Raw genomic sequence first — 24,017 nt, forward strand, 5'->3', positions numbered from 1 at the left:
TATATATTTGTGGGATATTTTTGCAGGATTGATTCTAGAAAAAATAAAAGTTGATTGAGATTTATTTATTAAATTAAATTATTTATTAAACAATTTAAATTTATATTAGATAAAATAAAACAGTGAGACGTGAAAGAGTTGTTTCATTTTATCTGTGTTTTATTATTATGCATCTAATTAGTATATATATAGTATATATATAAATAGTCTAATTATATTTTAGAATATAATAAATAAGTCTCAAATGATATTTTTGAATTTGTTTGATTTCTAGAATAAAAAAAAAACTTTCAAAAATATTCTATGAATATATTAATAACTTGTATATATATATATACAAAGTAAGTCAATAAGAATAACTATCTGAAATAACTTATTATCTGGTTTTATTACGAAACATTTGAAATAAAATTTATTATATTTGAAAGATTTACTTTAATTTAATGAATAAACTTTGATTTTTTTAATATCTGTTTACATTTTTTAGATATAAGTTATCTTAGATTTTTTAAATGGCATAATATATTTTTTTCTATTTTTTATAGTCGTTAAAAAGAATTTAATAATCTATATTATACTTTTTATAATTTTCAGTTGACTTTGAATTTCAAAACGAAAAATTTAGAAAAATTTATGGAGAATAATTTTATTTATTTTTAATGTTTTAATTTAAAATACGTATATAAAATTATGCTTATTTAAATTTTGATATTTTTTTAAATGATATTGGAATGAAGTAACATGTAATTTTTCAAACAAACTATTATAATATTATCGCATATCTTCTGAAATAATTGGTGCTCATTATTATTATTATTATATATATATATATATGTAGTATCTTTTATTTTTTTCTATAAAAAAAAAATGTATCGTATTTAATTTTGATGAACGATAATTAATCAATAAATTAACCATTATTTCAATGAATTTAGCTATTTAGAAATAATTCATTAAGAATTTCTTTCAAAATTCATATATTCATATAATCAATTTGCAAGACAACTTAAAAAAAAGACAACAATTTTTATAATATCACATTCTAAGTCAATTTTTTAACGGAATTTTTTATGATGTAATTATCTAAGATATAACTTATCTCTTAGAAAATCTATGTATTTCTACCAATTAATATTTCATAAAGAACTAATTATGATTCTACATTATATATTTATATACTCCTCTGCTTTATTTGTTGAAGCCATCACGGTTTTTTTTGCAAATCATTAATATATTTTTCTATTGATATTATCATAGTTTGTAAAAATTGATTCATTAGTGAATAATGTTAAATAAAATCATTAGCTGCAAGTTTTATTCATAAAGTTTTATTTGTTTATAAAAATTATTATCATGTAGTTCTTGATGTAAGGACATCAGAATAAAAATAATTTCTGTGCAATATTCAAATCATACTATTTTGATTAATATCATTATAATTATTATCGTTTCATTTGTAGCATGTTTTTTTTTAAGTTTATTGCATATCATTTATATATTATTACCGTTGAATTTAAATAATTTTGTTATATAACGAGTTTTTACTTTTTTAATATCTTTAAAACACATGTCATAGATCATATCTCTTTTTTTCACATTATCGTTTTTTATCGTTCACTGTTCTCTAGTACAGATTCAGAATTAATGAAATTATAGTTTATTATTTCAGCCAAATGCAATTTATGCTGCAGACGTATCCTTATGCTTGACTAATATTATTTCTCTATTATATAATTATAACAAATTATGTAAACCTTAATATTAGTAACAACGCCTCCTTTATCGCATATATCGAAATTATTTCATTTTTAAATTAAAAACAAAATGATTTTTTATCTTTTCTTGATTTTTTAGCAAAAAGGTCTGATCTATTATATGCTATGATTAAATTTTCTTTTAAATTTTTAATTTTTAAGATATAAATAAATTGAAAAATATCAAAATTGAATGTGTTTTTAGTATCATTGATCATTATTTAAAATTTATTTAAATAATTATAATTTAATAAATATTTAAGTTCTATCGAAGATAAAATCAAATATATATTAAACATATTAAACAATGTATTTAATTGATAAAATAAAATAAGATAAAATAATTATACATACCTCGATGAGATTTTTGTTCGTATACAAGATAAACCTTGTATTGATGACTTCTCGTGGTAAAGGGAAGACATTAAGTGGTCTATGTATCAGATGATACCAGTTCCTGGTTATGTTTAAACAGCCTAGTTCATCGTAGCATCGTGTTTCATTCTCGACTAATAAGATAATAAAAATTATTATAGTAATAGTTTTTTTTTCAAGAATTTAAATATTATATTGAAAATTATATAAAATGTTTTCGAAAATATTTTTCTTGAAATATGAAATATCTACATACATTTAGTCTCAAAAATATTCAGACACTAATATATTCTTAATATTTTTAATTATGGAAAAATAAATTCAAAACTTTTTTCTTTCGGTAGAGTATTTTACAAATATATACAGATTATTTAATTAATCTAATAGAACAAAATAATATAATTATATCATAATTATTTTTTGCATTACAAAAATATTTAGATATTTAAGAAATTTATTATGTTAAAATAATTAAAATAATAATTTTTTTTATAAAAGTTAAATATTAGTTTGAGGCTAATTGTATATATAAAAACAAAAAAACATTTTTTTAATTTTAATATGTCAATATCAATTTTTTGGAAGTCATATCAATTTGAATGAAATGCTTTTTAAATAGAATATTATATTTTTTTTTATATTATAAAATGAAATAATGTTAAAATAAATTTATAATGTAAATTATCTATGCTTTGATTACGTATAAAATCATATAAGATCAGAAATGAAAGTAATTTCTAATAGTTTTAATTAATAGTTAATTGTCTCAATATTGAAAATTCGTAGTATATTCATGGTATTTATGTGCTTTGGAATAAAAAAAATCTATTGTAGTCAATTAAAATTAATTATATTGATAGAGATATGTAATTTTATGTTAATTACTTGTCTACCTTTCTTAAATATAAGAGAATTCTTTATAAAATTCTCTAATAAATATGAAGATACATCTTCAGATTATTAATCTTTTTTAAAACATAAAAAACTGAAGATAAATTTTGTTTTTTCAAACAATAAAATAATATGAATTGCATACGAAATCATTCAACTATTATATACAAAATATTTTTCCTGCAAATAATAATACATAATAATATCAATCAAGATGATATATGTTAAATGAAACATCTCTATAACTCAAACTCCTTGTATATTTAATATAAGAATATTTCATATTGTCAATGTGATTCGACATTATAATTGATTATCAAAATATTTCGTTTTTCTCAAAAATACATGAACACAAAAAAAAAATATAATAAAATATTGAAGATATTCTTTTCATTGCTTATTTCGTGAGTTTTGTCATATTTCTTTTATAGAATAAATATAAATATAAATATAACAATATATGTTAAAGTATAAACTGAACGATTTTAAAATTATTGCATAAATGTGATGCTTGATACTGATACTATTACTCGAAGGATCACTTACTTTCAGGACTATATAATTATTTATATTATGAGCTTTGATTGAACTAATAGTGATTTACTTTAACTGTTTATGGCTGATTGACGACTGTAATTATTCTAACTATACTTTGATGCGAACTATATTGTTGCTAAATTCTATCTGTATTCTATTTCTATTCTAACTGATCTCATTTAGAAAACTGTAGCGGGTCTTGGTTTTTCCTTCAATCATTACTTTTCGTGAAAATGCAAACTAAGAATGGATTAGAGGGACCAATACATGCGTTGAAAGGTAATTTCGAAAAATAAACGCATCCCAGGGGATCAGGATCTTTACTTCCATGGTGGTTTGTTGTAAGGTATAGAAATAATGACTTGTGAAGTGGCCATTGCTACTACATTTAAATTGAAGATCTGAAAAGCGTTAGGGAACTATATTTACATAATTATTGTGAAACTATTGAAAATGCTCGAACTATTGGAAATAAATTCTGTTTGACCGCTTCACAAGTTTTAGATTTGTCTTTAACAATAATTAACGAACTTGTAAGATTAGTTATTCTCCCATTGATTTCGATGATTTTTAAATATATTATAAAATCGATATTTTTAACAAAAATGTTCTTTCACAAAAATATGGGAATCTCTTATAATTAGTTTCTAAAATATTCGTAAAAAATTATCGTTATTACATAATTAATTTTTTCATATTATATCCATGCATGTGCATCAACATGCAATTGCTACTTATCAATTGTTTATGTAAACATGATCTTCAAAATGTATAGGAATAAATTAAAATTAGTACATTTATAATTAGTATCTATCCATAGCAAGCTTAAACATCCTTCGAATTCCCGGAATGTGAAAATAAAATATAAAATAACTTTTGAAATCGAAATTATAATAATCGATTTTAATAACAAGAAAAATTTCTGATTTGCAAATTCTGAAAATTTTGAAATTTTGGGGATACGTAATATAGCTGTAGATATTTTTTTTTTTTTTGCTATTCAAATTTAGGAAATTATTAATAACTTTTAGGAAATTATTAACTCATGAAAATTGAAATATTTTTTAATTTTGTGTTATAATTCGTAAAGTATAAGAGATAAAAAAGAAGTTTTCAGATAAAAATTGTTTCTTTTAATTAGGACTATTGTTTAGCATAACATTTATTAATTGTTTATTTAATTAAAATGAAGTTAAAAATTTATAATTTTTTTTTCAATTTATTTTTTCATATGAAATCTTAATAAATAATTTCAATAATATAATAATATAATTATACTAATTGTAAAATAATATTAAGAAACAAATTTTTTTTTGTTTCAAATACAAATTTCGTTATATTATTGTATTACATTACAAAATCTCATCTAATAAAAAATTTTTTTTTTATTTATATAAATTACATAAACAATTAATAAATTTTTTATTAAATGATTTCGTTAGTTTTCGTTAAAATTTTTTTCACTCTTATAGTGAATTATAATACTATTTATATTATAATAATATATTATAAATTAAATTATATAATTAAAATTAAAATTGAAAAGTAGCACATTTTTATGGATCGATTTTGCCTCTTTAGAATTTGGGTAATATGAAGAAATTGCATAATATACATGCATATTTTTTTTGATTGATCAATTTGAAAATTTTTTAAATTTACGTGTATCGAGAATCTTTCCTTACTTTTATAAAAAAGTTAATATTACTACTACTATTATTATCATTATTGTTTTATATTTTATTTTTATTTCGCGAAGAATATATAAACGAAATTCAATGTAATAATGATAATAATTTTTTGCAAATAAATTTTTTTGCTTATAAATTAAAAAAATGTTATATTTTTGTAAGATTTGTCAAAAATTTCAATTTACAACATATTTGTCGTGTCCACAGTAGTAGTGATGGATTGTAATTGCATGAAAACATATGTTAAATGCTCTCTCGACTGAGATGTGTATGTGTGTAAAGAAACTGGTGCTTATGATTGTTGATGTATTCATCATGAATGGACTGTATTAGTACGGTTATAAGCGCGGTACGCGTATTTATATAAGAGCTGGGTCTCTCACAATGTCATAGTAGGTAATCGTGTCGACGATTAGATCACGGTGTGTAATTACAAAGAAACTATCTATTTATTGCATCCAGCAGTCAGAGTACAACCCATTCACAATGAGACTTTCTTTACTAGTGAGACTCATGCCCTCAGAAAATTCCTTCCCACTTTAATTGGAAAGATTATAGTTTTCCGATGAAGCATGTTGATAACTAATAATATCGCGATTAGTATCTGATTCGCGATACACTCATGTTAGAAAAAATTTCTCAAATTAGAATGATGTTAATTGCTGTTGAGTCAACCATGTCTGAAGTATGTCATTCTTCTTGGGACCGTGCTTCGATCTAGCCAAGTTGAAGTGTGTCAAAAATATATAATTATAAGTGTAATTATAAGTGTATAATTTTATTCTTTTGAAAAACAGCAATTTTCTTAGATAACATCATCCTCTGTTTAAGCTTAATAGAGTTTGATGATAATAAGTGAAGATATAATATATGCTCGCGAACAATATTTAATAATCATCGAAATTAGTGAGAGAATGGCTAATATGTATTGATGTATTAATATTTTCGAATATTTTTAAAGATTCAAGAGGGCAAAATAAATATAAAAGTTATACAAAATGGCAGTTGAAATTTATTTATTATTACAAATAAGTTGAAGTTTGCATTACATCATCTTGCACGAAACAAAACACAGATAAAGTAAAACAAATTTATTTTTATTTTTATCATATTACCATTTAATTTTAGTTCGCTTCTAATCTAATTTTAAATTACTTATAATTTAATAAATATAAGGTAATCAATATTTTAATAATCAATTTTGTATTTTTGTATCTTTAAAATCGATCCTTTAATGATATTTTATGAATATATTAATACTTTGTATATATTATTATATAGTGTAGTATATATATTATATGTAAAAAATATATCATGTTATTAAAAATAGTAAAATCATTATTTTTTATTCTTATTTTCATTATTCTTTGTATTTATTATTTAAAAAAAATTAATTAACTTAAAATGTTAAATTCGTGAATAAAATTATAATTGTATATTATATTAACTTGTATACGTATATTAATTTCAATTTTATCTTTTAATTTTAAAATAGAAAGTATCAAAAAAAAAAAAAAATGAATTTAAGATTTTAAGCTTATGATACTTATCCAAATAACATAGGTTTTTCAATCAATCCTTTCGATTTTATTATTTATAATATCGTAAATTATTTCCTAATATATTAAATGTAAAGAAAATGAATGATTAACGAATATATTAACTCAAAATTATCAACACAAAATTATTATTAATATTAAGATTTAATATTAAAATATAAATTTTATAAATGCAAATGAAGCATAAACGTTCAGTATTCATTTAATATTGAATATAGAAAATATTATTTTCAGATTATTAATGCTTATTATTCGAATATAGAAATTACAAATATGTATTTTATTATATGGCCTTGCCAATTTTTCGTTTGCATTTATAAAATAATCTTTATTCATGTTAATAATAATTTTGTATTAACAATCTTAAGTTATGTTAATGAATCAATTTTTTTATTTAGATTCAATGGAAAAAACTATTTCAATTAAATCATATTAAATGTTGGTAATATTGATAATATTGATAATAGTTGATTTTACATCGAAAAGATTGAATGTAGGACTTATATTGTTGTACATTTTTTTTATATATATTCATATTATATATATTCATCAAATGGATTTTTAGATTTAAAATAATAATAGTATGCGATATATTGCAAATATTGAAGTTTCGAATATATGTAAATATGTATAATTACATGGCAACCAAGGAATGTTGACTTCTATTCGATCACTACGTGCCCACTGCCAAGGATCCAAAACTCCGGCGGAGCAGATAACAGGAGCCAATGCGACGAATAACAAAATTGATGCTCCTTCGTCTTCGATGGCTCTTTGCTTCTTTCTCCTCATCCTGCAAATAAAAGAATATATTATTGTTTAAGTTTTTATCTATTTTTGATAATAAAACTTCAATAAAATAAAGATAAAAATTGTAACAACCATTATCCTTCATTAATATTTCTTTTTATAGTTTTTGTGTCTGTATATTTTAATAGAATATTATTTCTTCTGATTTATTTTGTAATTTTCAAAAAATCAAAAGAAAAAAAAATAAATTATTGCAAAATAATCGTAATTTCAAAATATGAATAAGGATTTATAGTATTATACTATTTCTAATTAAATAGTAAACAACAAATAAAATGACGAGTTAGCAGACTTAATATCAGAAATTTTATTAATAATTTTATTAATAATAAATATAATAATTATTATTATATAATTATTATTTTATTATTATATTATATAATTATTATTATATTAATTATTATTTAATAAATAGTAATAAAATGGATTTCATCTCTTTTTCAGATGTCAAGAATATATTTTTAAGAAATAAAAAAAAGATCTAAAAATTAAAAATTTGAAACAATGCTTGAAATTATGCTTGCCATGCTTATTATAAATTTATTGTGATTATCTAAAATGAAATTTACATATATAATTATTATAAAAAAAAACAATCATATTATTATAATTAAGATTTATATATCATTAAATCTTAAATCTTTTTTAATGCAACTTCTGAAGTTATTTTTCACAAAAGTTAGATGATTAATATTATCATCCGAATTTTCACTTACAATTTTAATTTAATTTCTAATAATAATAAAAAGAAATAAAATAAAATAAAATAAAATATTTGCAACTTTTTTAAGATTTATAATATTTATAATGTTTATATAGAACATTTTCAAAGTTATCTATTTAATTTTTTTGATTCATTTTTTTCTTTGAAAAATAAAAAAAATTTCTTATATTTCTTTCTTTTCCTCTATTATTATATTTATATTTTTATTGTACAAAATGATTAATTTCGGAATTTCAAATAGTTATAGAAATGTTTATTATAAGTTATTTATTAAATTAAATTATTATAATAAATTTATTATTTATTTTTTATTATTAAGATATAATAAAATAGATAATTCCAAATTTTATAAATTAATATGTAGATTTATATCATAACATTATATAATATGTAGTGCATATCTTTATATATTTACTAATTAAGAATGATATTTATTTATGTTATGTATAAACTGCGTATGTATGTATATGTTTTTAATAAAAATAGAGAAATAGATATATTATTAATATTAATATATTATTATTAATTTAATAAAATTATTTCAAAACTTTTTTATATAATATACCTTATATAATTTTTATTTATAAAGAAAATATAAAAATAAATTTTATTAAAAAAAGAAAATAATAAAAATTCTTAATAAAAAAACAATTGTTATGAAAATTATTAAATCGAATGATTAGAATAAAATATACAATACAATTCGTTTATTAAATAAGATCATTATTGTATAATAATCTTTTTATAACAATTGAATCGTATTATCATAATGTATATTTTAACATATTATTAAATAGAAAATATTATCACAAGTATCGAACATTCATTGCTTCTTTTTAGTTTAATTGCTACTAATATTACATAAATATGTTTTCGTTAATTCGCAAAATCTTCAAATTTGTATTAAGAAATTGAATGCCACATTAAATATTAAGAAATAAGATATATTATTAACAATAATAAAAATTAATATAAAGAAAAAAAAATTCATTGATTTTTTCAAACATTTTATTATTAAACCCATACTGTTTTGTATAAGCATAAAGATATAATATTTAATATTATAATTTTTAATTATTTTGTAATATAATCATTTCTAAAAATTTGTAACAGATATGAGCATTGATAAATTATATATTCTATACACATATATTATTAAAACTTACATTAAATACAAACAAAATATAATTAAAATATAAAAATATTGATAAATATTTATAAATTAAAAATAAAATGTAAAAATACTCATGAATTAATATATAAATTATATATAAAAATATTATATATATAAAAATATGTAATATAAAAATATTTAATATATTGTATACATACAAATATTTAAAATTTATAAATTGAATTAACAAAATTTATATATAATTTGTATTTATATTAAATATTTTAGCTTAATATTTACAGCTTTTCAAATATTTAAATAAAATTTTTGAAAATCAATATCTTTAATTATATAATAATCATTACACAATTTTTGCTCAACTTCATATGGCCTTTTGAATTATTATTAATTTTTTTATTTATTAACATTTATTTATATATTAATTAGTATTAATTTTTTTCAAAATTCTAGGCGTTTTGAAATTTCTTATTAATACCTATATCATTTGAATTTTTAATACTATTTAAATTTCACTTTATCGCTTTATTTATATTCTGAATATTTTTTTGGTTATTCCGAATATTATTGATTATTTTTTTCATATTAAATAATAATTTACTCATTGTCTCTTCCATAGATTTATTGCTTAACGTAAATTCGATTTTTTCTAATATTTTATACCAATAATTTGATAAAATGGCGAATTTATTTGGTTCATAAAATGAACAAGAAAGTAATGCATTGACAACGAATTTTATATTATATGATAAATCTTTCTAAAACGATAAAAAAAAATAAACTTTATATAATAAACATAATATTATACATATAATGAGTTTACATGTAAAACAAAACAGATTATAGTGTTTAATTTGCATAAATAGCAAAATAAATCTAAATATATCTTGAATCTAAATATATCTTGAATCTAAATATACAAGAGGCAGATAAATTAATATAAATTTTATCAATTTCAAGTAAATGAATAATATAGGAAACAATAATAATTATTGTTATTTTTATGACAGGAAAAGAAAACATTCTATCCGAGAAGTAAAATCTGAATCAGATCACGAAAATGCTAAAGTCTTAAAAATTAATATTTATCAATAAATTTATTGGATAGTGAAGATTGGAATTTTGAAAGAAACAAAAAAGAAACAACAATTACTAAATTATAAAATATTCATGTTCAAAAAATTGAGCTATAAGATATTCAAGCTAAATATCGAATTAAATGTTGTTTTTTTTAGATTCATTGAAAAGAGACACATTCAACAAGAATTAGAATTCATGTTGAGCAATCAACGACAAGTTTAATTCTTTCCATAGTATTGAATGACGATATAAATAAATTAATATTTGTTAAAATTAAGTCCAATTAAACTAATAATGTAAATCTATTTTATTGAAGTTGAATTTAAAAATATTCATATTCTCAAGTATGAGCAGATAAAGAAAAATCAATTTTAAATGTGATCAAAAAAAAGGATTACTATTTCGAAACTATCAATCCGAAAAAATAAAAGAAATTAATACGTTAAAAAAACTATCCTAAAATATAAAAAAGAAAAAAAAATTCACTAATAGTAAAACTGATTTATTAAAAAGAATCACTAAGCAGAATTTAAAATACAGGACCTTGATGAGAAGGTCGTTTACTCAAGCAATATTAGCAATTTAAAATTAATCACTCTCAAATAACAATATTCTGATATCAATATTCAAATCCAAATAGAGATAGAGTGATTCAAGGATCAATTTCACAAGTAGGATTAAATATAATATAAATAACGTTGTCAGATTAAAATATTTTTTGCAAAATATAAATTAAAATAAATTTGTTCTGAACATTCAGGACTATAAATATATATATATTTTTTCAAATGTCAAGAATATCCATTTAGAATAAAATTAAAAGCGGAAATTAATTGTAAAAAGATTATTGAACTGTTGTTAATAAAGAATAGAATCTGTGTTTAATTCGTAAAAAGATCATTTTCGTCTTCGTATTTACTAGTATTAAAACTCCATGAAATATATAAATTTATTCTTAATCTAAAAAAATAAGTTTGTATTTACAAAATATTTCAAAGAAAAGAATGGCCTCTAATGAAATTAATTTTTTCCAGTTATTTCATGGTTTCAGTAGATCTAGAAGATTATTTAATTTCTATTTATAAAATATTTAGGATTTTAATTAATAAACTATATGAATTCATATTTATTTTTTGGTCTTTATATATATATATATATATATGTTATATATATGTATATATATATATATATATATATATATATATATATATATATATATATAAATAAATGTTTCTTCATAAATGAATAAAAAAATTTTATTTTTCTATTAATCAGAAAATATATAAGTTTCATAATTGATTTTGTCAGATACATTAAATTATATAATTAACAAAGAAAAATATTTATTAGGATTTTTATTTAATCCTTAAATCCTTAAATAAATCTATTTAAATCTAATAGAGTATATTGAATAAGAAATTTTTACATAGTAAATTATAATAGTTTATCTAGATATTAAATATGAATACTTATTGAATATTTGTTGTAATAAAAATCTTAGAAAAAAAAATGATTATTCTGAACATACTAATGAATAACTGAATAATTAAGTAATTGAATTTAATATAATACTAATCCATCTACGATTGATTGGAATACTATATTATAATACTATATTTAAAGAATTAGCAAAAATGATGAAGATAAAGTTAATTTAATTATTAAATTAACTATTAAATTATAATAAATATAATTTATTAATAAATATAATAAATATAATTTCACTATACGATGTATACTTATTTCACAGAAAATCAAAAATTAAAAAATTGTTACTATGTTCAAAAAAAATATTCAATATTATATTTTTAAGAAGAAAAAATAATCTTGAATGAAATATTTTATGGTCGCAATTTGAAAGATTAATGTTTACTAATAAAAAATTATTAAGAAAACCATTAATCTTGATTAATTAAATTCTTCTTTCATGTAAACTTCTCTTTTTTATTTGTTAATAGAAATTATATTCTTGATTTATTTGGAAATTCTTGATAAAATGAGAGAAATTGTTTTTAAAAAATTAGAAATTATAATTACATATATATATATTATATATATTATATATATTATATATATATATATTAATATAAAAAAATATATAAAGAAATATATAATATAAAATCATATACCAAATCTCAAAAAAAAATTATTCTCAATTATGTTTTTTTTATTTTTCTAATATACTTTAGAAAAATAAATAAAATTATTCTTAAATATATTTTTGTTATTTTATGTTATGTTATTTATTTTTCTAATATACTTTAGAAAAATAAATAAAATTATTTTTAAATATTTTTGTTATCTTATGTTATGAAAACATTTGATTATTTATATTACAATATATTACAATAATTTATAACTACAATATATCTTTTATAAAAAATTATAAAATTATAGATTTAAAATTTAAAATGTATAGTTTTTTTTATCAAGTTTTCTATATTTTTATTATATTTAAGTTATTAAAATAGCGATCAAATGAAGTTCATAGAATTTGTAAATATTGTCATCTGTTTGAAAATTGAAAACTTTTATTAATTTTTGGAAAAGTCACTAAAGTTTTCAATATTACATTCTTCATTTCTAATAATGATCAATATACTATATTCGAAATGATGCTTTTGTTAATAATTTGATCAACCAATTAGTTCAATCACATGGTGCTGGCGAGAAATGTGGTGAAACAAGTTATCAAGTGGTGCAACATTTCATCGGCAAATACCGACCTTATTCGTAATACACGTTCTTAAGCTACTTACTTTTTATTTCACATTCTTTCTTGTTCCGCATTTTTTTATTGATATCACAATGCGGAATTAATGCCATTATAATTAGGATAATTATAAAATAATGTATCAACGTTTGGAAAACACATTTTTATGATGATAATTTTTTTACATTTTTTATTATAAATAAAAATTAATAATGATTTAAAAAAGTGTATATCATATAGTTTTGGAAATTTAAAATTTTTTTTTGAATATTTAAACTTGGATTATTGGATTAAAAAAATAAATTATTTTCCTAAGTATTATTTTTTATTAAGATATTTTTTGCAGATTATGATAATTCATCAACTAACTTCTGTGAAAATATATTAAAATTGCTAAATGTCAACCAATCAAATATTCAATCCTGTTACGTAAACTTTATTTTAATTTTTGATGACTTTTTAAAATACTTTTAATACAATTGGTTTATAGAAAACGTGTTTCATGGATAGAATAAAGAGAGGAAAGGAGAATGACTTTGGTTTTCAAATAATGAACAGTCTACCTTAAACTTTAAAATCAATCGCTTATATTTCATCTTCGAGTATTAAATAATTATTATTTCGAAAGTGAGAATATAATTATTTTGTCACTATTCTCAGTGATTTATAACTACAGCGAATTTTTCGATTGCGAAAGAAATTTTGAATTATAGTTTCTGAGAACAAGAAATGAAAATTAAAATGTATTATAAATATATATATATAAATAAAAAATAAATTAAATAATAGTAAAATAAAATAATATAATAATAAAAATAAAAATAATAATAAATAATAAAAAAGAAAAAAATAAATATGAATATAAAGAATGTAAAGAATATAAAGACTAATTGTTTTTATTTTTACATACGGAATGTTTCATGAATGCGCAATGTTTATTCCACAATAAATATTTTGAAAATACACACAAATATGAATACAAAAATACAGAAATATTTTAGATAATTTTATTTGATATTAAAAGGAACAAGTCATTTGTTTGATCTTGTAACATCCCTGACAGAACAAATCTGCAAATATTAATGTTAAATTTTTAAATTGAAATCTATGTTTTATTATTGGATTATTCTAATTGATATTAAGATGTTTTCAATACATTACTTATCTTTAGCATAAGCTTTTTTTCGAAATTTCATATGTTATTGATATTAGCGTTAGATACACTTTGGAAAAATTGTATATATATTCGGATTTTGTATATACGATATATTATAGTAATTTAAAAAAAAATCGATATGTACAAGTTTATTTACTTTTAATAAAGATTCTGTTATTTTTTTATAATGTTGCTGATATATTTAATATGTTTTAATAATCTTATTAAATATAATTCATATTTTCAGTAATTTTGATTCAATTTGGAATATTTTTTAATATATATGTAAAAATATTACTTTATTTTTAATATGTATAAAAAACAAATGTTATATCTGGCAAATATTGATGTATATATATATTTTGAAGATTTTATATTTTGGAAAAAACTCAAACATATTTAATGTATCAAAAATATCTTTATAGCAGTTATAATATTTTACTATAAAAAATATAGATTTTAATTTAAAAATTCAACGTTAATCTTTGCAGATCTACTTAAAGACATTGTAAAATCAAATAAATGACATAATAATCTTCGTCTTCCTTGATATCATATAACTTTTTTTATATTTTTTTTATATTTTTCGAGATTTTTAATTGAATTTCGAATTAAAAATTCTAAATTTTTAGATACTTAGTGTATTTAAATTTTTTTAAGGAATATACTGATAAAAGAAAAATGAAATGTTCATAAATTATAATTGTAATTTATTATATACATATATATACATTTTATATTTTATATATATATGTACATATAATTAGGATAAAGATATCAAAAATATCAGTAATCATAATTCAGAGTTTATTGAACAATTAATATAATCGTATTTATGAGTTCTTTTGTTATAACAATTAGAAAAATAGATTGGATTTGTATCATTTGTAAAAAATGATTGAGATTTGCACATCTTTTGCTAATACTTAATACTAAATACTTATGAAAATTATGATAAATAAAAAATACCATACAATTTTTTGTTTCGTTTGCAAAATTTTCAATGTTTGATTTGGATTGAAATAATATTATAATGAAATTAAAATGCTAAATGAGTAAATTCTTTTTATTGAAAATATATGCATTTAACATTCTCTTAGAAGTAAAATGTAGATTATATAAAAAGATACAAAATTATTTTTGTTCATTTAAATTTCAAATATATTTTTATTATTTTTACCATCCATTTCAGTCCAATTATACATTTATGTGTTTGATTATACATTTATATACATGGTTAATTATTGAAAATTTATAGTATAGTTATCCTTTCTGTGAATACTTCAAATAATATGTATATGTGTAAATATTTAAATAAGTATAATATATTATATATATTATAATATATTAATATATTATAATATATTCAGTTAAGTACGTATAAATAAAAGATAAATAATATAATAGATAATTAGAATTTTCTTAAAATTTCTATTTTACATTTTGTTCTTAAAAATTCTTCTTAATTTTTTTTGTTTAGAGATAAATAATTATCATCAGTTATATTATCCACTTATAGTTATATCAATCTTTCGTTTAAATGAAATAAACAAAATAAATAATAAAAAATTGTTGAATCTTTCTCTGTTTATATTTCAGTTTTCATTCATTTTTATTTTAAACTGAATCCAGAAGATATCTATATTATATGTATGTTAGAAAAAAAATTTTCTTTGGAATACTTTGATAAATATAACAAAAATCGATATTTTGTATCCATTTCCTAAATAGGTAATTTTTAAGAATAGATCAAATATATGAAAATATATAAGAAATCTTTTTATTTGCAAAGAAAAAAAATTGGTTTATCTATATTTTCATGTCTATTTATCATTATGTTCTATTTATTTTCCACAAAAACAATTCAAGTTTGCAGGAAAAAATATTAATTGCTGTTAATTTTTATCTGTAATATCAAACAAAGAATATTTCATATGAATGCCTATATAATTTATTATCATATATTATTATGCTTTGATACATATAACTTTTGAATCTAATCTAAAATCTAATCTAGAATCAATTTATTAAAATTCTATATTTTTTTAAATAATATTTTTTTAAACATCGTTTTAATTACAATTGATCTTAAATATTTTATAGTTGAACAAGTGCAATTATCGGATATCGAATTAAATTAAAAAAATAATTAAATTGAATAACAAATTTTATAAATTTATAAATTAAGCTCTCAAATATTTGTGGAAAAATAGAAACAAGTAATAGAAATATTATAAATTATAAAAAAGATAATCATAAATATAAAAATTTCATTAATAAGAAAATTAAAATTTTTATTCATTTTATAATTTTATTCATTATACAATTATCTATTAATATTTTCGCAGAATATAAAAATGTATATGAATGATTCAATCATTCAATGATATACAATTCTAAATTTTAGTAATAAAAGTATTGCGATAGTATTACATTGTCCCTCTTACAATTCATTTATAAATAAGTTTTCTTAACTTTCCTCTTAACTTTCCTCCTTTAAGAAATTAGATTTTTATAGAAATAATATTTTTACTTTTTAAAACAACATGATCATGAATCAGTTTTGAATCAGTCCTTAAAATCTTTCATTTTAAACAATCGGATTTTTAATATTCGATAGCTATATGACCTCAAATCGCTAGTTATAGTTGGACATCTATGTATATACCTCACTTTCTCCAGTCACATATAGTTTAACTATATGTTCCATAAATTTTATTCAAGCTAAATAGAACTTGGTATCTAGAACAATATTTAAAAATTTTCTTGTTATTTTTTTAATGGCAAATTAATTTTTGATTTTACATTTATATATATATATATATATATATATAATCATTTATTTATATACTGCTCTAATTATATTGAACAAAGAAATATCAGATGATATCACCATAATAAAAAAATAAATTTTTTAGTTGATAAATTTAGAATCACAAGATTATTAAAAAAGCGGATGATACATCTGTCTATTTAATATCCATTGTAATATTAATATTATAAGATATATTATAAGACAAAGCAAATAGACATAACTCTTATATTATCACCTGAATGATTCATGTAATCTTAATCTAGTTTGAAAACGAAAAGTTTAATATAAGTATAGCACTCTAAAAAAATTAATAAGATTAATCTCCTATAGCATTTTATCTGTTATTTATAAAATCAAGTTTTATAATACACAAACTGCATGAAACAAGTAAGTTAAACAAGTAAGAACATGTAAATTTAATTATTAATATATTTTATTGTTTCAAATAAACAAGTAGTCATAAGGAATACTCCTTGTTTACTGACTACTGTTTACTTGACATATGTAATATTTATTTATAATAGTGTTATATTAAATATAGTCTTATTTGTTATATTTTATTTCATCGCATAAATTTTCAACAAATAATATTAATTATAATAATATAATATTAAGTAGAAAAAAATATCAAAATTATTAGAATTATTAAATATTTTTATTTATATTAATTCATATTACTTATTTATTATGTAATGTAACTATCAAACAAAATTTATTTATATTTATATTATTTATAGTTTATTAAATTTTAAAGTTATAAATTCATTATATTATAGTTTATTAAATTTTTAGATTAATAATGTAACCTTATTCTTATTTTTACACATACACACACACACAACACATATACATATGAAATATTTGATTGCTAAATATTTATGGAAAAATCTTCCATCATTTGATAAATAGCATGAATATTTCAATAAATTTTCTTCTTTAAAGCTTTCTAATTACGTTTTCTATCGCATACTCGACCGGATATTAATGTAGAAAGACCTACATAACAAATTACAAATGTATTTTAATGATTGTGAAAATTTTCTTGCACGATTTAGAATTTAAAAAAAAAAATTCAATTGATGAAAATCTTGGCCGTTCTAATAATTCTACTTACATTTTTTTTAAATCTTTCATCCAACATTCTGGAATTTAATGAAATTCGTTCCACTTTTTTTTAATATTGATAATTATTTAAAATATGATTCTAATATTTACAAATTTAATTTTTTAAATTTAATCGTTAAATATTGTACATATTTATTTATATAAAATATTTCTTCTTTTAATAATGTTTATTAATGTAATAATATAATAATATATAACAATAATGTTTATTATTAATAATAAATTTAATTAAATAAAATACAATAGAATAACATTAATAAAATTATATAAATTATATATAAATAAAGGCACAATTATATATAAAAAAAGAATTATTAAATATTCTCATAATAAAATATATTATACATATATATAAAAATAAAACATATAAAAAAATAAATGTATAAATATTCTAAATGTTAGTAAGAAAAGAGATTGTTTTTAAACGATTATAATTTTAAACAATTGATTAAAAAAGAAAGCTTTGTATAAAAGTACTTTTTTAGCACAGATATTTATTTACTTGCTTTTTTATTTGTTTCAAATTCAAATCATTATAAAACTAATTAATTTGTAAAAGTAATTAATTTTTTAATTATTAAAGTACAAATATTATATTTTTATTTCTAAAAAAACAAATTATTTTTCATTTATATAGTATAATTTATATAATAAACTGAAATCATATGTTATATATGCAAATTGTAAAATACTATTTTTTATATCTTTCTACAATATATTATATGCACATTTGATACATTTTTGTATTTTAAATTTAACATAATTTGTAAATATCTGAAGTATATCAATAATCAATAAATTTGAATCAATATAACATTTAAAATAAATAAAAGAAAAGTATTTGTATTTGAGAATGCAAAGAAAAAAAAATGAAAATCATTGACATACCTATACATTTGCGCAAATATAAAGAGAACATGATTGTGGCCTAGATTCGACGTCCTTCCCTCTGGCAATGCTGTACCACTTCCGATATCGATGCCTCTCTCTTCTCTTCCGAATCGACAAGCTGCTTTTTTTTACTCTCTTTGCTTGCTTCAGAAAGGCTTTTCTCTTTCTTGTTTCTGTTGAGGACAAAGAATGCGCAGGCGCGAAAAGAAAGTCGTCTAAACGGTGTGCGCAGCGAAAGTAGATACACACAATACAACATAGGACAGATACATCAATTTATTGGATATGATTGTGCGGAAAGCTATTTTTATTATGAAACTTGTTTTTATATATATATAATTTTTCGTATTTATATTGTTTTATCTTTAAATATGTTATACATAAAAAAATCATATAAACATTTTATTGTTTACAATATGAAAAAATAAAAATCGTTAATTGTAAATTTATTAAAAATTTTGTTGGATAATATTTATTATGTAATAGATCTTATAGAAAAAAAAAATGTAAAAAAACATGATATTTAAGATTCAAATTAGATAGAAGATTTACTGGAATGTTTAAATAACAATAAATAATATGATATAATAATATAAATAGTAATAAGGTTTATTGAAAATATAAGATTCTTTTTAATTTAAAATCTAATGTATAAGTAAATATCATTCAAATATATGAAAAAATTATTTATAATATAATAACAAATTATAATAAGTCATGTTTATTTTTATATTTTAATTAACGATAATAGCGATTTTATATTATAATATTTATGTATATGATCTTTTTGTACTTATAATAAAATAAAAAATTCAGAGACATACAATAACTAAATAATAATATAAATAATTATGAATATTTCTTAACTAATTTTTATGTTTTAAAGAATAACTAAAGAAAAAAAATTAAGTTCTAAAAAGAGAATTTTAACAATTATTTTCTAATAGTTTTCTTGTATTAATATTTATATTTTTCAAATATTTTATTAATAATTAAAATTAATATCTGTAGATATAAATAGATATTGAACTTTATTTTAATTGCTCAAAGAATTTTCTTTAATTTTGATTTTTAAAATTTAATTTTTTCAATGTAAGTAAATAATATGTAAGTTTCTAATAAGTTGTATTATACTTTTTTCAGAATAATAAATAATAATTTATGATAAATAATAATAATGGTTAATTACGTCATAATAATTTATGATATAAAAATAGATAAAATTTTGGGATCATATCAAATTAAATTAATATTTTAATATTATAATAATTTATGATATAAAAATAGATAAAATTTTGGGATCATATCAAATTAAATTAACTTTGGATTATTATATTATATTTAGTATATTATATTATAATATATATATAGTTATTTATAATTTATATTTTAGATTTAAAACCATTATAATTTTTTAATTTAATTAAATTAAAAGTTAAATTAAATTTAATGTAATAAATCTAGATTTTGAAGAAATAACGTAATTATATTTTAAAATAAATGAAATTTTTTTAATTTTTATAATTCGAAATAATTTGATTGATCTTTATATATTTATTATTGATTATTTAAACAAAAAATTATTATTCAAAGATTTCAATACGAAATTAAATAATTCTAAAAATTTAAAAAATTTATGTATTCTAAATATTCTATTATTCTTTTTATCATTTCATTTTCTAATTTTTTATGTACATATAATATAATCATTTAATATATTTTAAAATTAAAAATTTAAAATATTTTATATAGAGTAAGATTCAGAAAAAACTTTTATTATTACATACACTATTATTATATTATTTATATATATGAGATAAAGTTATATTATTATTTTAAATTTTAAGGAAAACAAAGAATATAATTGTGTATTTCTTTTTTTTTCTTAATTATTATCTGACTGCAATTTCTAGTTGTAATCTTTTAAAATACTATACAACAATTACTATAAAGAATTTTTATAATTATTATAATATATCTAGAAAAATTATAATTTCGATTCACAATTATTGATATGGATATTATATTTCTTAAAATAAGATAAGAAATTTTCTTGAAAAATACTTTTATATATTTAATATATAATACTGGTGTTAAATAATTTTAAGAAACGATTTCAATTATTTAATAATTATTGCAAAATATTTTAATAAAAACAATATGATTTTTTGATAACATAATAACATCATAACTAACAAAAGAAAAAAAATTAAATTTTTGTATAATGATTGAAGAAAGATTTTATAATTTTATGTTTGAATTTTTTCATTATATAGAAAATATTCTCATTTTTGATGGAAATTTTAAATATATCATGAATTGATTAAAAAATATATATTTTATTATATAAAAGGAATTTATACAATATCTTTACAATAGATATGGAAAATTATATTAATAATTTTATTTGTACTATTCTATCTTTTATGTAATAATAATTAATATAAATTATTATATAAATTATATAAAATTATATTTAATCTCATAATATCGAAAAAATATTATATTTAACAAATATTTATTTTTTGATAATTTAATAATAGTCAGTTTAAGCTATAAATTGCATCATAATTTATTATTATTAGACACAAAACCAATTATATCACATTTATACTTTTTTTTATAACAAAATTTATTTTTTCCGTTAATTTCATTAATATTTACATACATTTATTTTCGAAATTATAAAATTTATGTGTCTATTCATTAATTCTACTGAAATGTATCTAATTTCATTATTCAAAACAAAATTATTATAATGACTAAAAAAAAAAAATCTATTAATCTATCTACTATTTTTAATTTATAAAAGTCATTGCATCATTATGAACAATTTTATATATCGTAATATTATTTTTCGATCATAATTTTTTAAATATAATCTTTTCAATGTGTCCATTTTTCTTTGTTGAGCACAAAGAACATTTTATTGTTATTTATAAATAAAAGTTTGGTAATATGTTAGCTCCATTTCGTTTTTGGAATTATGGTGTATAGTAATAAAATTAATTTATTACAAATTCGCTATTAACAAATTCTATTCTAAAACGATCAAAAGCAAAGTTAATATGCTAATTAGGTTTACGTTTATCATTAAATTCACAAAGTTTTAAAATTCTGTATGTTCCAGATTAAAATTCAAGAGTTCGAAAAATTCTAAGATGTAAAGTTCTAATGTTCAAAGAACTTGGAGGTTAAAAATGTTTTAAGGTTCAACAAGTTTTGAATGTGAAAAAATTCTGATTTTTTTTAATTCCATCAAAACGTTTGTATTCTCTAACATCATGCCCTCAATAACATCGTGGATCAGCTCTCTGATTAGCGATCCCCAATCTAAAGAAAATTTCTCTTAATTAAAATAAAGGGCTATGCTACCTATAAATTTCTCTATTCCTAGGAAACTCTACGAATTTTTATAATAATTCTTCTCAAGTAGGATAATAATTGTTAAAATTAATATAGTTGAGAAATATCATCTCAAATACCAAGATCATGTTCACACTCCAACTATGCCGAAGTATTTCATAATAAATATACAATTTCAAGGATCTTCTAAATTTTTCTCTCAAAAACGGCATTATCCTCACAACTTGTATCATCTATTCAATATCTTGGTACAATGAATTTTTTGAATAATTGAAGTTTTTGGAATAGGAAGTTTTTAAATATGAAAATAATACGATTTTTCATCCATATCAATTTCAATTAACTATTTAAAAGATGTTCTTTCATTGTCTTTTTATCTTTTATTTTTTCGTGAAAAGAAAAAATTCCACGAATCGCAATTTAACTATGTCCAATGTAAATTAGTTTAATACTTTGCTCAGTTACCAGCACTAATTATAGAACAAGCATAACGGCGCGTGGTATCAGAAATGAAGTGTTTCTGCGTCTTTGTAAGAGTTGTTTGAGATCTATTGATAATTAACATAGAAATTGTTTTGTAGTATTAGGAAAAAAGATATAATTTTTATGCATTTTTTTTTATATATTGCGTGATAAAATGATAGTATATCTGAAAGAATATCATATATTTTAAAATACACATAAAATAAATTACTTTTCATATATCCTATATATTATATGTATCTCTAATGACTAAATTATTAAATATTAACAATTATTTTTATATTGAAAAAATTCCTAGAGGAAAACGTAAACATTAGCTACTACAATCTGAACAAAATAATAATACATTTCCAATATATTCATTGTTCAATCATAGTTGAACTGTTAAGTGAAGAAGTATAGAGTTAGTGTTTCAATATCATTTAGTATTGAAATAAATAGAAAATTTAAAAATGGATCATGAAAAACGGTTAAATCAAAATGAAATAGAGCGTATTTTAGCAATAAGATGCGAAAACTATTATATTGCAAAAATCGCAAAATTACTGAATTAGAAGCCGTAAAGATTTGTTAAAAAATCTTAATTAATATGAAAAAAAAAAAAAAAGGAATGAGGATGTGCAATAACAATTCGTGAAAAACAAGCCATTTTACTAACTGTCTCTAATTTTAAAAGTATAGCTCAGCAAATTGCTGCAGAAGTTAGTGTTAGAATATACAACTATTCAAAATATTTTACAATAAAGTAAAACTTCAACAGTTGAGATTAAAATATCTCCTTTAACGACAAAAATACCTTTTTTATAATTTGCTCGCGAAAATGTTCAATGTAAGAAAAAGTGAAAAAATATTATCTTTTCGGATGAAAAAAAAATTTAATTTAGGTGGACTTAGATGGGTAGAATTATTATTTTT

At 18.7% G+C, this 24,017-nt stretch overlaps 1 protein-coding gene across 4 annotated transcripts in view; it reads right to left on the reverse strand.

Moving 5' to 3' along the window:
- LOC100863262 (pancreatic triacylglycerol lipase) overlaps window positions 1–24,017 on the reverse strand; it is an 88,644-nt gene that overhangs the window by 14,686 nt on the left and 49,941 nt on the right. For 2 of the 4 annotated variants that reach the window (XM_012489359.3, XM_031917847.2), the window contains exons 2-4: window positions 19,251–19,426; window positions 7,446–7,600; window positions 2,109–2,263 (exon numbers count right to left, since the gene is read on the reverse strand). In XM_012489359.3, the coding sequence (XP_012344813.2) occupies window positions 2,109–2,263; window positions 7,446–7,600; window positions 19,251–19,258 (318 nt within the window). In that variant the 5' untranslated portion in view covers window positions 19,259–19,426. The remainder of the gene's footprint in view (window positions 1–2,108; window positions 2,264–7,445; window positions 7,601–19,250; window positions 19,427–24,017) is intronic. The other 2 variants (XM_086915012.1, XM_012489357.3) reach the window with 1 other exon arrangement.

The sequence above is a fragment of the Apis florea genome, unplaced genomic scaffold (assembly GCF_048593485.1).
Source record: "Apis florea isolate Af1SG1 unplaced genomic scaffold, ASM4859348v1 contig_3758_pilon, whole genome shotgun sequence".
Classification (NCBI taxonomy): domain Eukaryota; kingdom Metazoa; phylum Arthropoda; class Insecta; order Hymenoptera; family Apidae; genus Apis; species Apis florea.